Raw genomic sequence first — 20,780 nt, forward strand, 5'->3', positions numbered from 1 at the left:
AGAATTTTAGACATGGAAAATACAATTGTTAAATAAAAAACTCAGTAGATGGATTAAATAGAAGATTAGATGAAATAAAAGTTATTTAGCAAAGTGGAAGAGAGAGCTGAAAAAACACCTCAGAATGTAGAGCTGAAAAAACACCTCAGAATGTAGTACAGTTAGACAAGGAGACGCAATATGTGAAAGAAGTTAAGAGATACTGATATTTAACAATATAATTAATAGGAGGCCCAGGACAGACTAAAGAGAATAGAGAAAGGGCAATATTTGAAAATAATAGCTGATCATTTTCCAGAAATGATAAGCGATTTAAATCCACAGATAAAGCAAGTGCAAAGTGCAAGAGGCAAGATAAATAGGAAAGCCACCTCTAGAACAATTACAGAAGACGTTAGAACAAACGCAGCTAAAGGTAAGGAAAATGACCTACAAAGGAACAATAATTAGACTAAGAGCTAGCCATTCAACATCAGCTATGGTATCCAGAAATCAGAGGAATATGATCTTCAAAGTGCTCAGAATGAGAACAATTTTACTTTGGATAAGGCTACTGAGTGGTTTTCCTTCAGGGTGGTCCTGTCTTCCTATGCCCACCTCCACCATAAATTGCTTACAAACCAGACTCCAGAGTGGTGGTGGTGTGTGAAACTGATCAATGACGCTCCACAAGTGTATTTATTTATGTACTGCCACATCCATAGTGGCTTTGAGTCAGCTTCTAGTACATAAGGTTCACCATCTTTTATGGATGAAGGCAAAATAAGACATTTTCAGATAAATAAAAACTGAGAGCCTACCACCAATGGACTTTACTGAAAGAATTTAAAGAGATACCCCTTAGGAAGAAGGAAAATGTTCCCAAAGAAATATCTTAGAAGTAACAAGGAATGATTAGCAAAGAAACTGCAAAACACATACATAAAGCTAACAACACCACCAAAACACACACAAAAAAACATTGTATACTATAATAAGCATATCTAATTTGGTGGTTTAAAGGACAGAATGAAACCAGATAGCAATAGCATGTCAGGAGCCAATGATCAAAAACAGTGTTTTAAGCTTGTATTGTTCAGATAGGGAATGAAGATATTAACTTTTTGATTTATTAGGTTAGGCATGCCTGTAAAATGTCAAGGGTAACCAGTAAAAGAAATGCAATGATTAACTTCCAAACTAGGGGAAGGAAACAAATGCAAGAAGAAAACAAACAATAAGAGAACTCAACTAAAATAGATTAATAAATATGTCATTTAAAAGTGGGAAGAAAGTAGTGTGGCAGTTTGAAATTCTTTTATGAATCCCAAAAAGAGAACCAACCCATTCTTGTGGGTGTGAGACTGGATTACACCAATTTTGACTGGATTACATCATTGAAGCCTGACTCAAATTAGTCTTTACCCTCTTGCTGGGTCTGATACAAACAGAGACACACAGACAGACAACGGGAAAGGAAGACACTATGTTTGATCCTGCCATGGAAGACAGAGGACTAGAGGATCGCTTAAGCAGAAGCCCCAAGAAGCTGAGCCCACGCAAGACAAGCCTTCTGTACATCTGATAGCTTACAGTTGAACTTGGGAAGAAAGTGGAACAGCCGAGACTGATATAGGAGGCCTGGAAAGAGGCAAGGCCTGTGCCTGTGACCCTCAGCTAAGCTCAAACCTTGGCAGAGAGCGGTGGCCGTCTTGCTTCAACACGTGGCAGCTGACTTTGGTGAGAAAGCATCTCTGATGGTGCCTGGTTTGGACTTCTCACAGCCTTGGCACTGAAAGCTTTTATCCCAAAATAAGTCCCCTTTATCAAAGCCAACCTGTTTCTGGTACTTTGTATTGGCAGCCCTTTGGCAAACCAAAACAAGTAAAGAATAAAATGTGGAAACAAATCGAGATATTTTGGAAATAATATTTATAAGAAAGCTAAATAACCAATAAACAAGTTAAAAGACAGATATTTTGCCAGATTGTAACAAATGGGAATTATGAACCCATTTCCCATAAAATATTATTTTTACAGAGCTAGAATACCACATAGGTGTTCAAGACATTTCTTTTAAAAGCTTTTTATACAAAAAGATAAGTAAGCTATTTACAAGTTATTCTTTGCTATTCACCTCTATATTTATCAAAATGGAAAGCATGGGTATGGGAATGGGAAAGCATGAGTACGGTATGCATGACCTTTAAAAATCTGAAATAAAAAGTGAAGTATGTTTTATTTCCTTATATAATTATTAATACCTTAAATCTGTGAGATTTCTTTATGTCAGTGAATGTTAAGTTCCAAAATGAGATCACATTTTACAGTTGCATGGCCATATTCAAAATGTCTGCTTTCTTTGTAACATACTAAAAATTGAGAGAAAACTCTACTGTTATTTTTATGAAACTTACCCAAGTATGTGACCTTATGTATTATTCTGCTTTGGGCACTTCTCAGATGCAACTAAGATACACATAGTTTTGCTAAGGCAACTTGTTAATTTGTAAAGTGGCTTAGCCTTAAAATATTCCCTATTTGTGATTATTCATTGTGATTTAAAATTGTTCTTGTTAATTTTTCATTTCTGATGATCCAAGTGAAAAGCATGTACCAAACACCCACGGAATCAAACATAAGATGTTAAAGGCAGGCCTCCAAAGGGAATGAAAGAGAACACATTCTGGAGAAGAATCTACAAGTTAGGTTCTATATAATTTTTGGGAAGATGTGAACTTGAAGGATGAGATAAGTTTACTCTGGAAAAGACTACTGAAAAGTTTCCCTTAAGGGTTGTCCTCCTCCACTCACCCTCCCACCCCAAGAAATTTCATGACTAATCGGAGATTTGAGAGTGGTAGGGATGGGTAAACTGATCAATGGTACTGATTGCAATAAATGTATTTGTTTACATCCTACTTGATTCCATAAAGGATCTGTGTCTGTATAGAATCTATAATTCCAGGAAGCAGACATGGCTCAACTGATAGAGCATCTGCCTACCATACGGAGGGTCCAGAGTTCGATCCCCAGGGCCTCCTGACCTGTGTGGTAAGCTGGCCCACACGCAGTGCTGCCACACATGAGTGCCTTGCCATGCAGGAGCGTCCCCCTCCCTCCCCCCATAGGAGTGCTCCACATGCAAGGAGTGCGCCCCGTAAGGAGAGCTGCCCCACATGAGAAAAGCGCAGCCTACCTAGGAATGGTGCCACACACACAGAGAGCTGACAGAGCAAGATGATGCAACAAAAAAGAGACGTAGTTTCCCAGCGCCACCAGATAATGCAAGCAGATGCAGAAGAACACACAGGGAATGGACACAGAGAGCAGACAACGAACGGGGGTGGGGTGGGGTGGGGTGGTGGTGGTGAGAAATATTAAAAAAAAAAAAAAAGAATATACAGTTCCCTCAAACTTGAAAATAAAGAATAAAAAATTAGGATCATGGAAAAAATGTAAAAGGACAGAGGTCCCTAAACTTTGCAGCATTAGAATCACCCTGGCAGCTTTAAAAACTGACCCCTGCATTGCATCCCTTACAAATGAAATCATGATGTCTGGTGGTGGGAGGCAAAGAGCAGTTTTCAAAGACCCCCAGTGTTCCCCTGTGCAGCAAAGTTTAGGAACCAGTGGCCTACACAGTAGGGCTCAGCCTTAGTTGCACATTAGCATCACCTGGGGCAGTATTGAAAATTACTGATGCCGGTTTCTCTTCTCTGGACCAATTAAATTGGAATCTTCTGTGATGGGGTCTGGGTACCTGGTATAGTTTAAAAGCTCCCCAGGTGATTATAATGTGCAACTAGGGTAGAGAATCAGGAGAGAGGGGAGAGGAAAGTTGGTACATAGTTACAAAGGGGATTGATTTTTTTAATGGGTTTTTGTTTCATTTTGTTTGTTTTGTTTTATAGCCAAAGGCCATAAAATTTTGGTCAGGAGGTTCCTGGTAGTCAAAGGAATTAGAAAAACACAGCTGAAATAATTTTTGTCATCCACAATGCAAAAGCATACCAGTTCCTTGGAAAAAAGAAAGCTTTTGCCCACAGGTCTGAAATAAATTTCTAGTTTCAAGTCTTCTTACAGGGTCATTGGATGATGTGATGGTTCATGATTTTATAGGCACCTCTACAATAAATGACATATGCAAGTTTTATATCATCATTTCTAATAATCATGTCTCAGCACCAAGAACTCGTCCCTGAGGTCTGGCAGGTGCAGGGTGTGTAACGGCCAATGCTGGGGGAGGGTGGGAGCAGAACACTCCTTCACTGGAGAGATAAGTGTATCCAAACAGTTCCCAGATGATCTGGCCTCACCCAAAGATAAAGACTTAAACTGTGCTCCTCCAGGGCGTAAGAGGCGTATCCTGTGTAGTGAGAAATGATAATTTCCTGTTAGAAAATTGTAAAAATCCATTGCTTTCCCATCCCGTGTAATTAAACTGCCCAGAGGTTGTCAAAGGTCTGACTGGTGCCATCGAGAAGTAGTGACTCCTATTACAGGGGTCGCCCAGGTGCAGAGGATGTATTAGAATTGAGGTGGGTGTAGGAACCTTTTGTTGAAAGAATCTAGCTCAGAAATCCCAAGACTGGAAAGACTGAAGAGAGTCTTCAAATGATCCTTCATAAACATTCTTTCTTTCTCAGCTGGGCTTTTGTGGTGTCTTGACTCACTGTTTCTAGAGAAGAAAGCTGCTGATAGGGTGGTGATTCCAAGGGGCTAAATGTTGAAAGGAAACCCATTTATTCAGAACGTTTTTAAGCCACAGTCAAGTTCGAGGGCGGGAGAAAAGAACTTAAGAGGAGTTTGCCCCCTTTGTCTTCTGAAAACGGCCTATCAGGGCATTCAGTTGACATTCAGTAATGGGAATGTTCACCGTCAGCCTTCGTGGGTCACGTGAGTTCTCCTGTCCTCCACTTAGTTGAAAGAAAATTCTACGTGCTCCCTGTTAATAGTTAATACCCAAGTAAGGCACTTGGATGCTTTTGTTCTCCAAAGGCATGTGGCACGTTCTTTTTTTTTTTTTTTTTTTTAACCCACAACTGCACTTAAAGTCTAAATTTAAGGAACGATTTCCTGAAAAAGAGTGACGAATTTCTTTTCCTAATTTAAAGTAGTCTTTTGCATTCTTATACGCCAGAAGGATTAAAATGAACGAATTGCTTGCTATGAGAAACAGTAGCTGGGATGTGGGAAGCATCCTGAAGGGGCTAATAAGACATCTTCATCGTTTGCATATGCAAAGGATACCCTTAAAACTGAGCTTGGTATTTCACGTTGCGGCTCAAAAACGAGCTTTTATCCAAAGTACCACGCGGTCGGTTTTCGAGTGGGTGGGTGTATGCTCAGGGAGGGCGCTTGTTGGTTTTGTTCCCTCTAAGGGTGACACAGGCAGTGGCGACTCGCGGCCACGCCGGGGCAGAGTCTCCCCGGCTGGCGGCTGGGCCAGACGGATCGGCTCCCAGGAGGTGACAATGTAGCCAAGTTGGGTTTGCTGGGGCTGCCAAGAATTTAAAAGGGGTCTAGAAACACCCATCTTTCTCCTGTTCGCAGTTACGGCCAGCTCTGGGTTTTTGGTACAAAAAAAAAAAAAAAAAAAAAACACGCGAAGGAGGAGTGGGCAGGTTTTTTTTTTCCCCCTCCTTGCGGAAAATGTCTTCATCGCCCCCAAATGTCCATCCTACCCTTTCCCTAAATCAGAGGGAAGCCGGGAGCAGAGGGTGGGTCATCTCCGAAGGCCAAGTCCAGGCGAGCCAGCCTCGGCGGACCCACTCTGCGCCGGGTGAACCCCGAGCGCGGCGCCGGGGGACGGGTGGGGGGCGGGGTGGGCGCGAGGGCAGGGCTCCGCCACCCCGCCCCGCAGCCCGGCCTGTGATTGGCTTGGGGGGCGCGTCCGCCCGCCTCGGCGAGGCGGGGAGGGTCCCCTTTTCGCGCGGGGTGGGAGGAGAGGGCGGGGAGAGCGGGGCGAGGGGGCGGGCGAGCGGTTTCGAGTGATCGGAGGGCAGGGGCGGAGAGCGGGCGCGCCGCGGGGGAGGAGCGGGCGGCGGGGAAGGGAAGCCCGGCGGGCCCCGCGCCGCCGCCGCCTGCTGCACGCCGCTCTCCTGGGAGCGGCCGGAGGGCGCACGGCGGCCGCCAGCTGCACGTCCCCGCAGCCTTCCGGTGGGAAGCCCGCGCTCGCGAGCCCTCACCTGCGGGCGCCGGGCCTGGCGAGCGGGTGCCCCCGGGGCGGGCCGGCCACCCGGGAGGAAGAGCGCAGCGTGCGGGGCGCCCGGGACGCCTCCGCCGTCGGCGCCGCAGCCCAGCCGCCCCGGAGCGTCTGCCGGCCCGCGCGGGGCGCCGGTTGCGGGCTCCATGGCGACCGGGCTCGGGGAGCCGGTCTACGGACTTTCGGAGGAGGAGGTGAGCTGCACCCCAGTTCTCCCGGCGTCCCGGACCTCCGCGGGAGTCCCTGCCCCGTGCCCGCAAGGGGAGGGAACGGGGCGACCCCTCGGGCTGCGCGTCCCCTGCGCCTGCAGGGGGTACCTCCCCGGGCGGGAGTCCGGGAGCGGGGTCCTCCGAGTCTGGGCCCTCGGCCACGCGCCCCCCACCCCTGAGCTGTGCGCATTGTTTGTAAATACAGCGGCGCGGCGCCCTTGGGGCGGCGGGTTCAACCCGCAGCTCTGCGATTTTTTTTTTTTTTTTTTTTTTTGCGGGGGGGTCCCCTACGCCTCCCCGCCCCGAGTGGCGTCTCAGGGGCCGTTGGGGAACTTTGCGCCTCTCACGCTTGCAGCCCGGGAGTCCATGATGTGTGTCACGTCTGGGTCGCGGCTGGAGACCCGCGCCGCGCGGGGGAGCCCGGGGTTGCCGAGCAGTCTGAATTGTCTCCCCCTCCTGGAACTTTGTTTCTAATGAATGTGTCAGCAAGTGCTCTGAAGCTTGTGTGCTTAACACGGCGGAAAACGCTGGGAACTGTGTGTGCCTGTCGCTCTGCCTTCCGAAGACAGGATTATGGATTTCGAGGTCTTTTGGGTGGGGGAGGCGGTCCGGGATGGTGGCAGGTGTTACTGGAATCTTGGAGGAAGCTTGCAGCCCTGCCTTATTTTCCTCCCGAGGATTCAAAGCCCAGCACCTCTGGAGTGGTTGGAGAGCCTTCAAATGATCCCTTTTGTTAATTGATTCCTTTTATTAGTAAGCAAATTAGATAAGCCACGCCCCCAGACCGCCGGGTTCACTGCCAAGGGCTTTGTTTTCAGCCTTACTCTGCTCTCGGTTTCCCACTCCCCTCTTTGGAAACAATCTTGCTAAATCACTGCCCAGCTCTCTCTCTTCGAGCCACGGCCGGCTCTTATTGGTGTGTTGCTCTGCCAAAAAGGGGGGTGGGAGGCCTGTGGCTGGCGCGGCTTGGCGGGCAGGCTAGATGGGGCAGGTGGGAGTGGTTTGCCATCTGGCAGGGTGCGCGCTCAGGTCTGGCTCCCCGTTGGAGAGGTGAATTTACAACCCACGAAGCATTACTCAGCAGGGAGGTATTTCCTATCCCGGTTGTGCATTTAATGAAAAGTTGGTGCCTGGAAATTCAGGCTTTCTCGATTTTCCTTTCTTCCCTTTCTTTCTTTCTTTGCTAATGTCCCCTCTCTCTGGTGATGAGGGTGGGGTTGAAAGAGAAGCTGTTAGCTGAGACCTGACCACACTATGGCTTCTTAGCAGTGTTGGGAGCTTCAGCTTTCCTACCCTGGCATGGGGGGTGTGTGTGTGCATGCACGTGTGCAAGTGTGTAATGGAATAGGTATTTTGGGGTGGGGGAGGGTGTTTTGGGGTATGACATTTTATAAAACGGTGTTGATTAAAAGCATGCTGTGGTTTTTGCTTCAAAAACGATCACAATGTAGTGTGACTTGTGCTTTTGAATGTTTTGCCTTGCTGTGCTTGTGTAAAATAATTTCTCCTTTTTCTGCAGTCACCTGGGGATGAAAAGCAGCATTGTTTTATGTACCCAGGGGATCCTTCTCTCCTCTTTCCTCCCTTTCAGAGCTTTCTCTTTCAATCTCTGCTCCATTTAATTAGCGGTAGAGGGCAGGCAGTGAGCTTTCAGAGGTGCTGATACCGACATTCCTGAACAAAGGGACTTGCTTGGATTGAGGTGCTGTGGGGGGAGAAGACAGCTGGTTCCATCTTAAGTTCTTCCCCTCCTCCCTCCTTCCCCTCGTAACATTTTTTTCCCCCAAACTCCCTGAAAAATATATTTTAAATACGGTTTGGGAAATGCCACTGGATAGATGAATTACATGCATGTCACGGTTTGTTCTTTGTTTACATTTTCAGCTAGTGCCAGAATCCACCTGGAGCATCTCCTCCTGCTTTTTGTCTGATGCATTACTACCGATCTTCTTAACTGGAACTGCTGTGAAAGTGAAGGATGGGCTATGAGCAGAATGGATGTGTGTGTATATGTATATGATTGTTCTGTGCGTGTTGCTGAGTGGTTTTTGGGGCTGTATAGGAAATAGCAAGAGGCGGTGAAGACACCATATTTACTTGCCAAGTTGTGGATGCTATTTAGTTCCACACACATTCTCTTACAGAAGACAAATCTCATCTGTCTTCCTTTTACAACTTTCTCCTATCAGTGAATAAATAAGCCAAGGCTATTTTTGATGACTTCACATTTCTATGGTATTTGATTTTCCTTGGAGGTTTCATGCTGTCAGTCTGCCCTTTGGAAAATCAGGGAATGCCTTCGTAGAATATTAACAACAAATTGTTGAATTTGCACAGCTTGTTTTGTCTCCCTGAACTAGTCTGCCTGTAAGAAAACAAATGGCATATTTTAACGGGCTCTTAAAGAAGTATGCCTAACAAAACGGCAGCATTGCTTTTTTCCTAGGCATGTTAAATTGCAGGTGTACTTCAGTTTGCACACTTGGTGTGTGCCTCAACATCACATGTGAAGATATTTTCATTGTCATATTAAATACCTTATAAACCTCTTAGCAAAATAGGCATCCCTACCTGGCAAATTCCTTAAATATTAACTTGTATTTTTCTTTGAGGTTTGATGAAAAGCATTGTATGTTTGGCGTGTACTTAGTTCTATCCCATTACATACAGACTGGTTAGCGCCAAGTCCTGGCTGCTGGGGAAGCATGGCATTAACCCAGAAGGCAGTGCCAAGGCAGAGGGCACTGTTCCCCGGCGAGTGAGCCCAGGGCCAGTTCACAGATGAAAGGGATTAAGATGTGGGCTTTGCTTTCTCTGTCTGTGGTGGTTATTTTTTGTTTCGTATTTCTGGCTTAGCTCCTCTGGTTGGTTATAGCCCACATTCACTCTGATTGAAATCAGGTCAATTTAGGTAACCAAATTCCAGACCACCATCAGATGAAGTCTTTTTGGTGTTGGAGGGATTAGCCACTTAACAAAACATCTGATTCATGGCCCAGGATCAGACTTGGTTTGGAAGCAGAACAGTTTGGACTCATTTCTGCTTCTGGCTTGATTCCTTGGTGCGTTTTGTTGTTTTGTTTTGTGTTTTTTTTTTTTTTTTAGTTTTTAATTTTTGGCCATCTTAACTGATTTTGCCTATAGTTTACTCATGAATGTTACTCACTGTTAACCTTCTGAAATCTTTTATTATCTTGGAATGGTATCCTCTACTGAAAGGTCTTTTTGGTTGGGTGAAATTCTAGGGTTGGGTGACAGTTCTCTTACAATATGAGGTGTGGCATTTAAAATATTTTTTGGTGGTTAGAGTGAGGCAAGTGGCATAGATATGAAGGCCAGACTGACTTGGGGGATGGTACTTCGACACCTTCCTTCCTTTATACAAATAGGAATAACTAGTAAATGTTTTGAATTTCTTCTCTACCCCAAGAACTGTGCGAAGTCCTGAACACATGCTATCTCATTTAATCTTCATAAGACTCCTATGAGATATGCTGCAATTTAATAGGTGAGGAGTAGATGCTCAGAGAGGTTAACTGACCTGCATAAGGACACACACCTAGTAGTAAGTTCTGGATCTGCGAGTTGAACCCAGGTCTATCTTGATAACAAAGTTCTAGTTTTTGACATGCTGAATAATGCTGCTTCTCTTCCAAGTGTCTAGAAAGGTATTCACTGCTAGATGTCTTAATATGATAAAGTAATATAGAGGTAAAGATTAGGGATTGCAAGCTGATGGCTCATGGGCCAGATTTGACCAGTGGCCCTGCTTTGTATAATCTTCAGAGTGTTTTAAGCCTTGGGAATTTTCGTGACTAATGATAAAAATCTGGCTTCATTGGGGCCATATTCTCACCTGCAGCAACTGGTGGCCCTGCTTTATTGGCCCTAGAGATGTGGCCTGTGTGCTCCAGTTACCACAGTCCCCACTGCTCCTTATTGTCTTAGGCTTCTTTTGACTCATTTGCATTTAAACACCACTTTACAACAGGCATTTTAGGTTAACCTTTTTTTTTTTTTAAACATTTTTATTTTTTAATTTTTTATTTCTCTCCCCTTCCCCCCACTCCAGTTGTCTGTTTTCTGTGTCCGTTTGCTGAGTGTTCTTCTTTGTCTGCTTTCTGTTGTTTGTCAGCGGCACAGGAATCTGTGTTTCTTTTCGTTGTGTCAGCTCTCTGTGTGCGGAGCCATTCCTGGTCAGGCTGTACTTTCTTTCCACACTGGGCGGCTCTCTTTAGCACTCCTTGCGCGTGGGGCTCCCCTACGCAGGGGACACCCCTGTATGGCACATGGTACGGCACTCCTTGTGCACATCAGCACTGCACGTGGGCCAGCTCCACACGGGTCAAGGAGGGCCGGGGTTTGAACCGTGGCCCTCCCATGTGGTAGACAGACGCCCTAACCACTGGGCCAAGTCCGCTTCCTTAGGTTAACCTTTAGCACACATGCCGGGTTTCCTTGGCTCTAAGAAAAGCTGTCAGTTTCAAGATGTACCATTATTTTATATACCACTAAGCAAGACAGAAAAAATTACTGTCAAATTATGACACATCATTGATTTTATGAAGCATCCCTATTTCAGAGATGTTAAAATATGAAAACTAGGAAGTTTTAGAATTTATGACTTGACGTAATTAAAAATTTGGGATCACCTGAGCCATCAATTTCATTCAGTCCACTGTTAAAAAATTTTCCACTTTTCTGTCTCAGCAAAAAGGAGTAGCATAAGGGATATGCTGTTAAATGGGCATTAGCAGAGAAGAAATAAGGAGTTTAATTAACATGCCACCGGAATAGCCATCTGTAAGTAATTAAGAATAGGCTTTAATTTAAAAAAAGTAACCCACGTGTGTTTTTAAGAGATTACTTGAGAAGCCCTGCATGCTATCTCTGCAGCTGTGCAGAATGGGCACAAGATTGCTTTTGGAAATTAATTTGGCTATTGTTTGGATGTAAAGGTGGGTGTTGAAAGGCAGTTTTCTAGAGGAAGAAAGGACTTGCCCATTTGTTCCAGTTTGAAAATCCCTGTGGCTTAGTGGCACCGGCTCGGTGTGCTGGATACCCAGGAAATGGACTGTCATGGTTACAATCTGTGCCAGGATTACTAACATTTGAAAAACAAACTCTGAGGCCCTGTATTTTGTTGTGACATTCTTTTTTTTTTTTTTTTTAAAGATTTATTTCTTTATTTAATTTCCCCCCCTCCCCCGGTTGTCTGTTCTTGGTGTCTGTTTGCTGCGTCTTGTTTCTTTGTCCGCTTCTGTTGTCGTCAGCGGCACGGGAAGTGTGGGCGGCGCCATTCCTGGGCAGGCTGCTCTTTCTTTTCACGCTGGGCGGCTTTTCCTCATGGGCGCACTCCTTGCGCGTGGGGCTCTCACGCGGGGGACACCCTTGCGTGTCACGGCACTCCTTGCGCGCATCAGCACTGCGCATGGCCAGCTCCACACGGGTCAAGGAGGCCCGGGGTTTGAACCGCGGACCTCCCATATGGTAGACGGACGCCCTAACCACTGGGCCAAAGTCCGTTTCCCATGTTGTGACATTCTAAGACAGTTCTTTTAATTAGCAAATTCGGTGTGTGGTTTAAATTCTACTCTCATTTTTCTTTATTGTGGCAACATGGATAACACAGTTTGCCATTTTAAGCGTATAATTCAAGTGGCATTTTAAATGCTTCTACAATGTGGTGCTACCTCACCACCTTCCATTATCAAAAGGTTCTTATCACCCCAAATGGAAACTCTGTACCAGTAAGCAGTAACTCTTTGCTCATCTTCCCACAAGCCCGTGGTAACCTCTAATCTACTTTGTTTCTATACTATCATTAAAATTTAAATTTCATCAAGAAGGTGGTTTCTATGGAAGTTGTAGAAACTGACATTCCTGTTTATATTCATGTTAATGTTTACATGTTATTGAAAAGTGGTTTCCTGCACTTAAGGAAAAAAAATTTGTTCACAAGGGATGAGGGTGGTGGCAAAACGGGCATCCTCATACAGCAGCAGTTTCTCTGCCATGTATAACTCAATTTAAAGTGAAGCAGTTGAATGCTATTCAGTCATCTCTTCAATGCGGCCAGTGACCACATTGCCAGGAAACTTCCTTGAGGAAGTGTAGTTTGGATTCTGGGAAGCAGCAATGTGTTTGATCCCCCCCAACCTCTCCCCCCGCCCAAATAGAAATAATTGCAAGGAAATCCCTGAAGCTGAGAGTGGTGTTAGAATGTAATATTATTGAAACAGTACTTTTCCAGTTACTGCTAAATTGCTTATGCATTCATTGTAAGAGGAAACTTTGTGTTTGTTGCTAATTTAATCACGTTTCTGCATTGTGCAGTTACTTAAAATGATAAAAATATTGTAATGTGTGTCTGGTGAAAGAAGCAAATTAGTTTCTCTATGATAGATTGTGATCATAACATTACATGTTTTGTTTTGAACTAAAATATCTGTGTTAAACAGATTTTTATTGCTGCCCCTGAATTTTGGGTCCTAACCAGCAGCAGCAGTAAAAGAAGATCCTGACTTTAGAGTTTTCAAACATTTTGATGTTGCAGATCTTTGAATAAGTGGTATAAATGATACATTTATTAATTGGCAATAAAGGAAAAAATATGTTGATCTTTTGACAATCCATGTTAAGGAGGATCAAAATAATATGTGAATAATGGTGATAATAAGTGTTAGGATAGTAGGATTAATGAAGGATGTGAGAAGTGTGATAAATGTTATTTTCTATCTTTATTTCATATATTTCATTTTCTGACTATAGGTGGCAATGTTTGTATTCACTCTGGCTGGGTGTTGCTTGTTGGTGTTATAGGGAAATGAGAGGATAATTTAGAATGATAATTAAACTAGATTTAGAAAACAATATTTTCCTACAAACTAAGAAAATGGAAAAGCAGTTATTTAATAAAGACACCGGAAGCAGTGTTTCTCTGTGCGGGTAGTATGAGGAATCATCTGTTTCCAAAATTTTCAGAGTTGCCCTTACTCAGGAGGGCGTGTTAGATTTGGGAGAGAGGGACAGGCCTTTGGATTTGGGAAATAGTCCCCGCAGCCTACACACGGAAAGAGTCCTCTGAGGATCACTGTCCCAGGCCTTTCTTCTTGGTGTGTGGACTAAATAGTAATTCTGGTTCTGTGTATGACCCCTCCCTTATTTGCGGTCTTCGACTCTAAGAAGGAACTAATAATTGGTGCCACTCCCAGGTGTTTGGTTGCTAGAGCTCTTCTCGAAAGCTCACACAGGACTGAGACTCAGGTTCTGGCAGAGTGCACAGTGGTAAAGAGATACAGATTCTTACTTTATGAATTTTTAGTAGAGATGGGTCTCATAGGAGGTAGTCACAAAATAATTGTTTGTTGTCATGTTTTGCGCTGAACCCACGTTGTCTGAATGCTGAATAGTACTGTAATGCTCCTGGGTAGGAAAAGCCATGTTCCCTCCGTGTATCTGGGGTAAGTTTAGTTTTGATGCTTTAGTTGACTTTTTGCCCCTGACTCCAGAGTCCTGCATTGATTCAAAACTTACCTACTTTAATGGTGGGGCTATCTGATTTCCTTGCAGGCCACTGAGAGTGTCCACTGAGAGATTGCATATTCTTTTCATACCTCCTGTTTACCAAGAGAGAAGGGCCGTTCAGAAGTGGGTTTTATTTTCGTGTAAGGTGCTATGATGTGCAACCCAGCCTGGGAAGGGCTTGTAGGTTTCGGGGCCGTAGGAAGGGGGCGAACAGCCGAGGGGCCGGTCCCACTTTGGCTGAGGCCACCCCCCATCACCCAGGACTTGTCCAGGCTCCAGGGGATGTCCTGGCTTCCCAGGCACCTGGAGTGACGTGCTGATGGTCCCCTTGAGCGCTTGACGGAGCGAGAGCGCCAGAAGGGCGGGCGTTGTCCCGCCACCCGCCTTGCCGGGGACAGCACAGTTTTCAGTCTGACTCAAGGCTCCGCACTTTGCCTCTTGGCGGGCAGCTCTGCATCGTGCTTTATAAAGTGTCTTTTGAAGCACTTTGGAGGGCTGGAATTTCCATTTGGGGTCCATCTCGGGGTCGGTATTGAGAAGCTCTGTGATTGGGAACAATGGGAGGCTTGTTCATACCTGGACAAGAGCACACTAGGTCTTCAGGGCTGAACATCTGTTACGAATCACGGCTTTAAAGTGCAGGCTTCAGCAGATTTTTAGGAACTTACACGATTTTAGGTTTTATATTTGCATTTTAGCAAGTGTGTGATAGATGGCAGCTGAAGACGTGTGGGTGGGAGGTGAGGTGGAAGTGGAACATGACCGTCCTTTCTCTCTTTCCTGTGGTTTAATTGAAGTCTGCATTCAATGGGTTTATTTATATCTGTAAGGTTTTTTTTTTAATACTGGGAAGTCACTTTGGTCTGTTTTTTTCCTCCCTAAAACTATTAATAAACCAATCCTAAGATATAGAATGACATTGCTTAGTAAGCACTCAATATTAATTATATAATAATGAAAGAAGGTGTGGATTCCACTGCATTTAAACCAAAGGCTCCACTTACTCAGAAAGCTCTAAATTGCTCTTAGAGCCTAAGAATGGGAGTTTAGTTGAAAAGTTTGGTGCTTTCCTTTCTGGGTCTCCCTTCTATCAGTAAGTAATCTGTCTTTGGGTTTTATCATAGTGTGAACCTAATCTTTCCCAGTTTGGCTTGGAAAGGGCAAGGTGTCTGAGGTTTAGCAAATCGATTTCCTTCCTTTTTTCTTTTCTCTCTGGTTCCTTTTGTTCTTCATGCCTTTTGGGAGATAATTAGTTGTAATGATAATTATAGTCAGTGAATCGATTTGTAAACTTTGACCCGGCTTTATTTCCTCCTGCTTCTTAGCACCGGAGGATAAATTACATTCGAATGTAGCTCCTGAATTGTGCTACAGCTAGAGGGAGCTGAACTCTGGTCATTTTGAGTTCTAGAGTTTGTTTATGCCAATTACTGAGAAATTGGTGTATGCCATACTGCCTGCCTTTGGAATGATGGCTTATATCCTGGTGAATGTTATTAGTGAAAGTAATTAAGTAGTAGGAGGTTTCCCTCCCTTCCCTTGAGAAGTGAAGTAAAGGAAAGTAGAGTGCTGCCATGGGATTGGTGGGAGGGGGGAGATATTGAAGAATATTTAATAATATTCAGATGCCAGAATATAATATTAAATGAAAAAGGGTTACAAAACAGTTACAATAGAATCCGGTTATGGATAAATATTTATGCATTGAAAAACAAATCAGAATATATACCAGGAAGTTAGTGGTGGTTATCTTTGAGCAGTAGGAATACAGGTAATTTTTATTGTTTATTTTAATTTTCTGTATTTCCACCATGAACATTTATTTTACTAATATAAAAGTAAGTTTAAAAGTTAGAGAGGAATGCACCAGATGCATGTACTTCAAGCTTCGGGCACAAATGAGAGCACTTGTTCAGTACAAATATTGATGGTGTTTGTTCAGTTGAACACATGCTTATCAAGGGCTTGCACTGCGTGTAAGGAACCAAGGTCATTGTGTTCTACTTTTGCCTTTTAGGAACTCTGTACCAAATTGAGGGGTGGAAGGTAGGGGAAGGGTTGAGTATTTTCCCTAAAAAGTGACCGGTAGATTACACATTTTTTTCACTTGCAGCTTGTAAAATAGATGTTTCATTTTCTCCACTATAGACACAATTTGTATTTTCATCCTTCTGTCCATTACAGTTACATAAAGGTAAGTTAAGTTTTAGTAGTGTCTTGTGTTTGTGCAATTATTTTGGTGTGTGTACTATGATAAGTGATCAAACTCAAATCTTTTTCTCTATTTTTATTCTCTTGGGATTTGAGAGCTCTTATTACTATCTGATTGTAATGAAATAATTTTGGATATCTAAATGACAGCTCTGCATAGCTGAAATCACCAGTACAAATATTTAAGTGACTCTAAGGTGCGTCTGCATTTTGCCTTTGAGCTGACTTGTGATGCCCATTATGTGTTCGGTGTGACTCAGAGACAGGTCATATTGATCCTTTCCCAACCAACAGAGTTGGCAAATATTATGTTACTTCTAATCTGAGATTTGTCTTTGCCCTTCCCCTTCCCAAGCCTTTTCTTTCTGAAAGAAGGCCGCATCTTATGATTAGTATGTGTGTTTAATGTGTTGGTAAGGTTCTTATACTCATACCACACTCCCCATTTCTACCTCCCCCGTGCTCCCCCCCCCAAAAAAAGTTGAGAGTTTACAGTTGATGGTGTCTTAGAATTGTGGTACTTGAGTTGGCCAGTCTCTATTTTGGTGGGTCATGTGCTCTGGTAGATTATTGATTGCTCTCAGGGGTCTAGAACCTCATTTGTCTTATTCAGTTACAACATTTAGGAACTTCCACCAGACAGTAAGGAAATGTGCTGGCTCCGTGATGTCATCAAGGAACCAGGCTCTTTCTTTGTTCTGCCCTGCTGTCTACACCAGAGGCCTTAGTGGTCCTCGGGTGGCTGCCAATGGCAGCTGGAGCCATGATCTTTTTTTTTTTTTTTTTAACTTTTTGCAGAGGAAAGAGAATGTCTTCCTGTGGCTTTCTCTTAAGAATGAAGAAATACTTTTTCCCTAGAATGATCCAGGAAATCTCTTGTCTCCTTGTCCCATGGAGGCTTAGATCTGCTCATCTCTCAACTAGCTGGTGACAGGGAATGGAATTAACCTTTACAGCCCCTCCAGCTGGGGTGAAGTCAGCCGTGATGACCCCATGGCCCACCCCCTTGGGTTATCCATCCTCCTGCAGGTCTGTCCACCTTCAGAAATGCCCGCAGCTTTGAGCGGCGCCCACACTCCCTCTCCCAGGGTGCTCATCTGCGCATTGCAAGGACCTCCAGGAGATACCCTGTCACTTCCCATACCTGAAAGGAGGTTTTTTTTTAGTGGTTTGGTGACCTCTGGCAAAATAACTTACATTCCCCAAATATCTGAGATACAGTGGTGAAGAAAGAATAGGATGACTACATTCAAAACTCTCATTGAGAGAAGGGAAAAAAAAAGAAAAGGCACAGTGTGGTATCTGGCGGAAGAGGAGCAAGGAGAAGGAGTCCTTGCCTGGGTCAGCAGGTCTGCAGCCTCAGGCTCCGCTGAATTATGGTCAGAGTGAGAAGCTCTTGGCAACCATTTTCCCTGGTTGGCCCTGGGTGGCCTGGGTGCCGGCAAAGTTCCTTTTCTTGGGCTCTGCTGTTGCCATGAGTTTGGGGCTTGGGGTTGAACGGCCACAGGCTGGTGTGAGCCATCCTGGGAATTTCTTCGGCCATACCGCTCCCAGGAAAACTTGGCTTCTGGGTAGGTTTGCTTTCAGTCCGTGGGTAATACCCACAGCCAGTGATCTTACCTAGATGAAGTCTCTGGTTCTGGCAATGTCTTTCCCTTGGCAATAGGTCTCTTTGCCTAGCTCATCCCTACAGCTTCTGACTTGAGGCGATTTAAAAATAGCCTGGAATGAGGAAGCACACAGTTTGGGTCCCAAAAGATGGCAGGGGCAGTTTAATGTGTCTGCTTTTGTTCCACCGTATCAGGAAAGACTAGCTTCTCCAGACTGGGGTTGTAGGACTCATAGATACGCTCCAGTCAGCCTTCCAGTTTTATTTATAGTGCCTCTTCTTTTTGTTACAAAATCTTTGATAGTTAGGGTTCTTGATTGCAAGCAACAGCAACCAATTCTGGCTCCACAGAAAGGACTGAAGGAATATTGGATGGCATGGAAGAAGTACCCGTAAAGCTGGAGAGCCAGGCCTGGAATAGCGGTCAGAGACCACGGAAAGCGGGGCGTCCAGAATCACAGTCAGGGAAACCCACAAGGGTCACCTGACGAGGGCTCCTGTGCTCTCTGACACTGGCTGGCACCTCTGGCAACCTCCCATGGCTGTCTCTGGGAGCTGGGTGGTGGCCTCCGTCTTGCTGTGTCCGCATCAACCTGTCTTGGGGATTCCCAGACTACTGTCAGGCCTGGTGTGTCACACCAAAAGGACTCAAAAGACCCAGAACTTGTTATAGTCACAGTTACAGTTTTTGTAGTGAAAGAATAGCACGCAAAAACCAGCAAAGGGAAAAGGCACATTGGGTTGGCATCTTGGAGGTAGCCAGGTAGGTACAAGCTTCTGAGCGTCTCCGTCCATGGAGTTGCAGGTGCAGTTTATTCCTCCAGCAACAGATTGTGACAGCAGGCGTGAAGCATTGTCGACGGGGGAAGTGCGTGAGAGACTCAGTGCACAGGGTTTTTAGTAGGCTGGTTAAGTAGGCACCGTCTGTCTAGCACACCAGAATTCAGCCAATCGCATCATTTAGAGGAAGTTTCGTATCCGTGTAGGGAAAGGCCTGTCATTCAGGTTCCCAGAGGCCGGCCAGCCACGGGCCCACCCTGTGAGCTGGCCTTCCCAGGCCTGCCTTGTTAACTAGTTTCTGCACACGTACTCTTTGAGTCCCGGGCTCTGGTGAGAAAGTCTTGGGCTGGAGTCTCTGGCCTTGCCATAGTCGTGGGCTCACACCTTGCTGGTGGGTGACGGCTGTGAGGGGTTTGTCGGTTCCTTGTTGAAAATTTTGGTTTCTCAGGTGGGAATTATGGACCCAGCCCACCATCAAACCTTACCCTGCAGGGAACTCCCCACATACAGGAAGTGGTTGCAGATGCTGGGCAGTGCCATGCCCTCTCCCCAAAAGAGAAGCTCTCTAAGCACCAGGCCAGTGTACATGTTGAAGCGTCGGTTGCAAGAGTGAGCTTCAGTGGAGGGTGTTAGCATTTGCCATCTCTGCACTGAGGAGAGGCTGTATTACATGTTGGGTCAAATTTGTGTCCATAAGGTATGCAGAGTGCTCCATAGGCATTGCATAGGGCATAAGGGGTCTCAAGGGAATTACTATATAATGGAATAAAGCAATGCAGCTGAGACCGGAATGACATGTTGCCAGCCTTGCGAAATTTGGGCGTAGAATATTCCATATAGTGGGACTAGCACATACAGAGGCCCTGAGGTAGGAACAAGCTTGAGGAATGGAAGGAGTTGGAACAGTAGTGAGCCAGGGGGAGACTGGCAGGCAGTGAGGTAACAGGGCAGATTGGGGAGGGCCTTGAATGGCGGTGGGCTTGTGGTTGCCGTTGGAGGGTTTTCAGCAGGGGAGTAGCAGGATCTGATTTATGATCTGACGCTAACACAGATTTCTTTGTGGACAAAGGATTGTTGGGGACAAAGGATTGTCTCCCAGGAGATGGGGAGGACAAGAATGAAAGTAAAACTGGTGAACGGTAGCACCAGTTGGTTAGGAGATGGTGGTGGTTGTATTATGGGAAGGCACAGTGCAGAGAAATGGCTGGATTTGGGATATATCTTGGAGGAATTGCCTGAGATTTGTTGATAGTTCAGATGTGGGGTATTAGGTTTTTTGGTTTGAGTAATCCTGTTGACTGTCCTGTTCTGGGATGAAGACTAGAAAAGGACCAAGATCGGGGAGTTGGGGAGATCAAGACGTGCCATTTCGATTAGGCATATCTGTTAAATACCTGAGTGATGTTAGTAGGCGTAGTGGTCGTTAGAGGCATTGGAAACTCAGTGGAGCTGGCGGGGCAGGGATGAAATGTTGGCCTCGTGAGCAGAGTATGTAGTATGTGAAGCCTTGGTACTCAGGGATGTGGCCTGGGAAGAGGCCGTAGAAAGGCGGTGGACGTGGCCGGCGAGGTGGGCCGTCCCCAAAGCTGTGAAAGAGAAGGAGGGAAAGGTCAGCTGTGTCCAGGGCTGGAGGGACAAATGATTCAAGGTCAGTAAACTATTAGGTTGATCAAGAGGGGGGCCTTGGCCACCTGGACAAAGCCAAGGCAGGAATGATGGGAAGGGGAGCAGGCAGACGGGGCCGTAGCTGGGCAGGATCCTGGAGAACTTTTCCTTTTCTTTAGGCGGGGGATCCCAGAGTATGTGTGCATGGGTCAGAGAGGGAGAAATTGATGCAGGAAGTGGGTCTGCGCCTGGGCCTGAAGGTGGCACCCAGGAACGCCGGATGACTAGCTCTTAGGTGACCCAGCTTCAGTATATCCGTGTCTGCATTTATGCCATTTGTGTTGGCCTCAATAATTCTTTAGTTGTCTCAAGCTAAGGCGAGGAGACAAAAATGGACTAAACAGGTCATGGATGTCTTTCCACCCACCGAAGGCCAAACAATCGTGTGTGAACACGAGTTTCCCTTTGTAGTTAAAAAGCTGTGGAGAACTGTCATCACATCCTTCCACACCTGTGGGAGAGGAGCTACGCTGAACCCCAGAGAACCAGCTTCGTACCAGCAGGTGCATGGGGTGTTCGGCCCAATTTTATGCTTCTGAAGTAAAAGTGTAATGACAGAAAAATTTAAGTCAGCGTAGAGGGGGAGGTTTGA

At 45.3% G+C, this 20,780-nt stretch overlaps 1 protein-coding gene across 5 annotated transcripts in view; it reads left to right on the forward strand.

Annotated features, from left to right (window-relative positions):
* Positions 1-6,215: 6,215 nt before the first annotated feature.
* Positions 6,216-20,780, forward strand: part of NEDD4L (NEDD4 like E3 ubiquitin protein ligase) — a 334,138-nt gene continuing 319,573 nt past the window's right edge. For 2 of the 5 annotated variants that reach the window (XM_004447198.5, XM_058277800.2), the window contains exon 1: positions 6,225-6,381. In XM_004447198.5, coding sequence (XP_004447255.1) covers positions 6,334-6,381 — 48 coding nt within the window. In that variant the 5' untranslated portion in view covers positions 6,225-6,333. Of the gene's footprint in view, positions 6,382-7,385; positions 7,485-20,780 lie in introns of those variants that run through there. The other 3 variants (XM_004447200.5, XM_071208576.1, XM_058277797.1) reach the window with 3 other exon arrangements.

Source organism: Dasypus novemcinctus, chromosome 16, assembly GCF_030445035.2.
Source record: "Dasypus novemcinctus isolate mDasNov1 chromosome 16, mDasNov1.1.hap2, whole genome shotgun sequence".
NCBI lineage: Eukaryota > Metazoa > Chordata > Mammalia > Cingulata > Dasypodidae > Dasypus > Dasypus novemcinctus.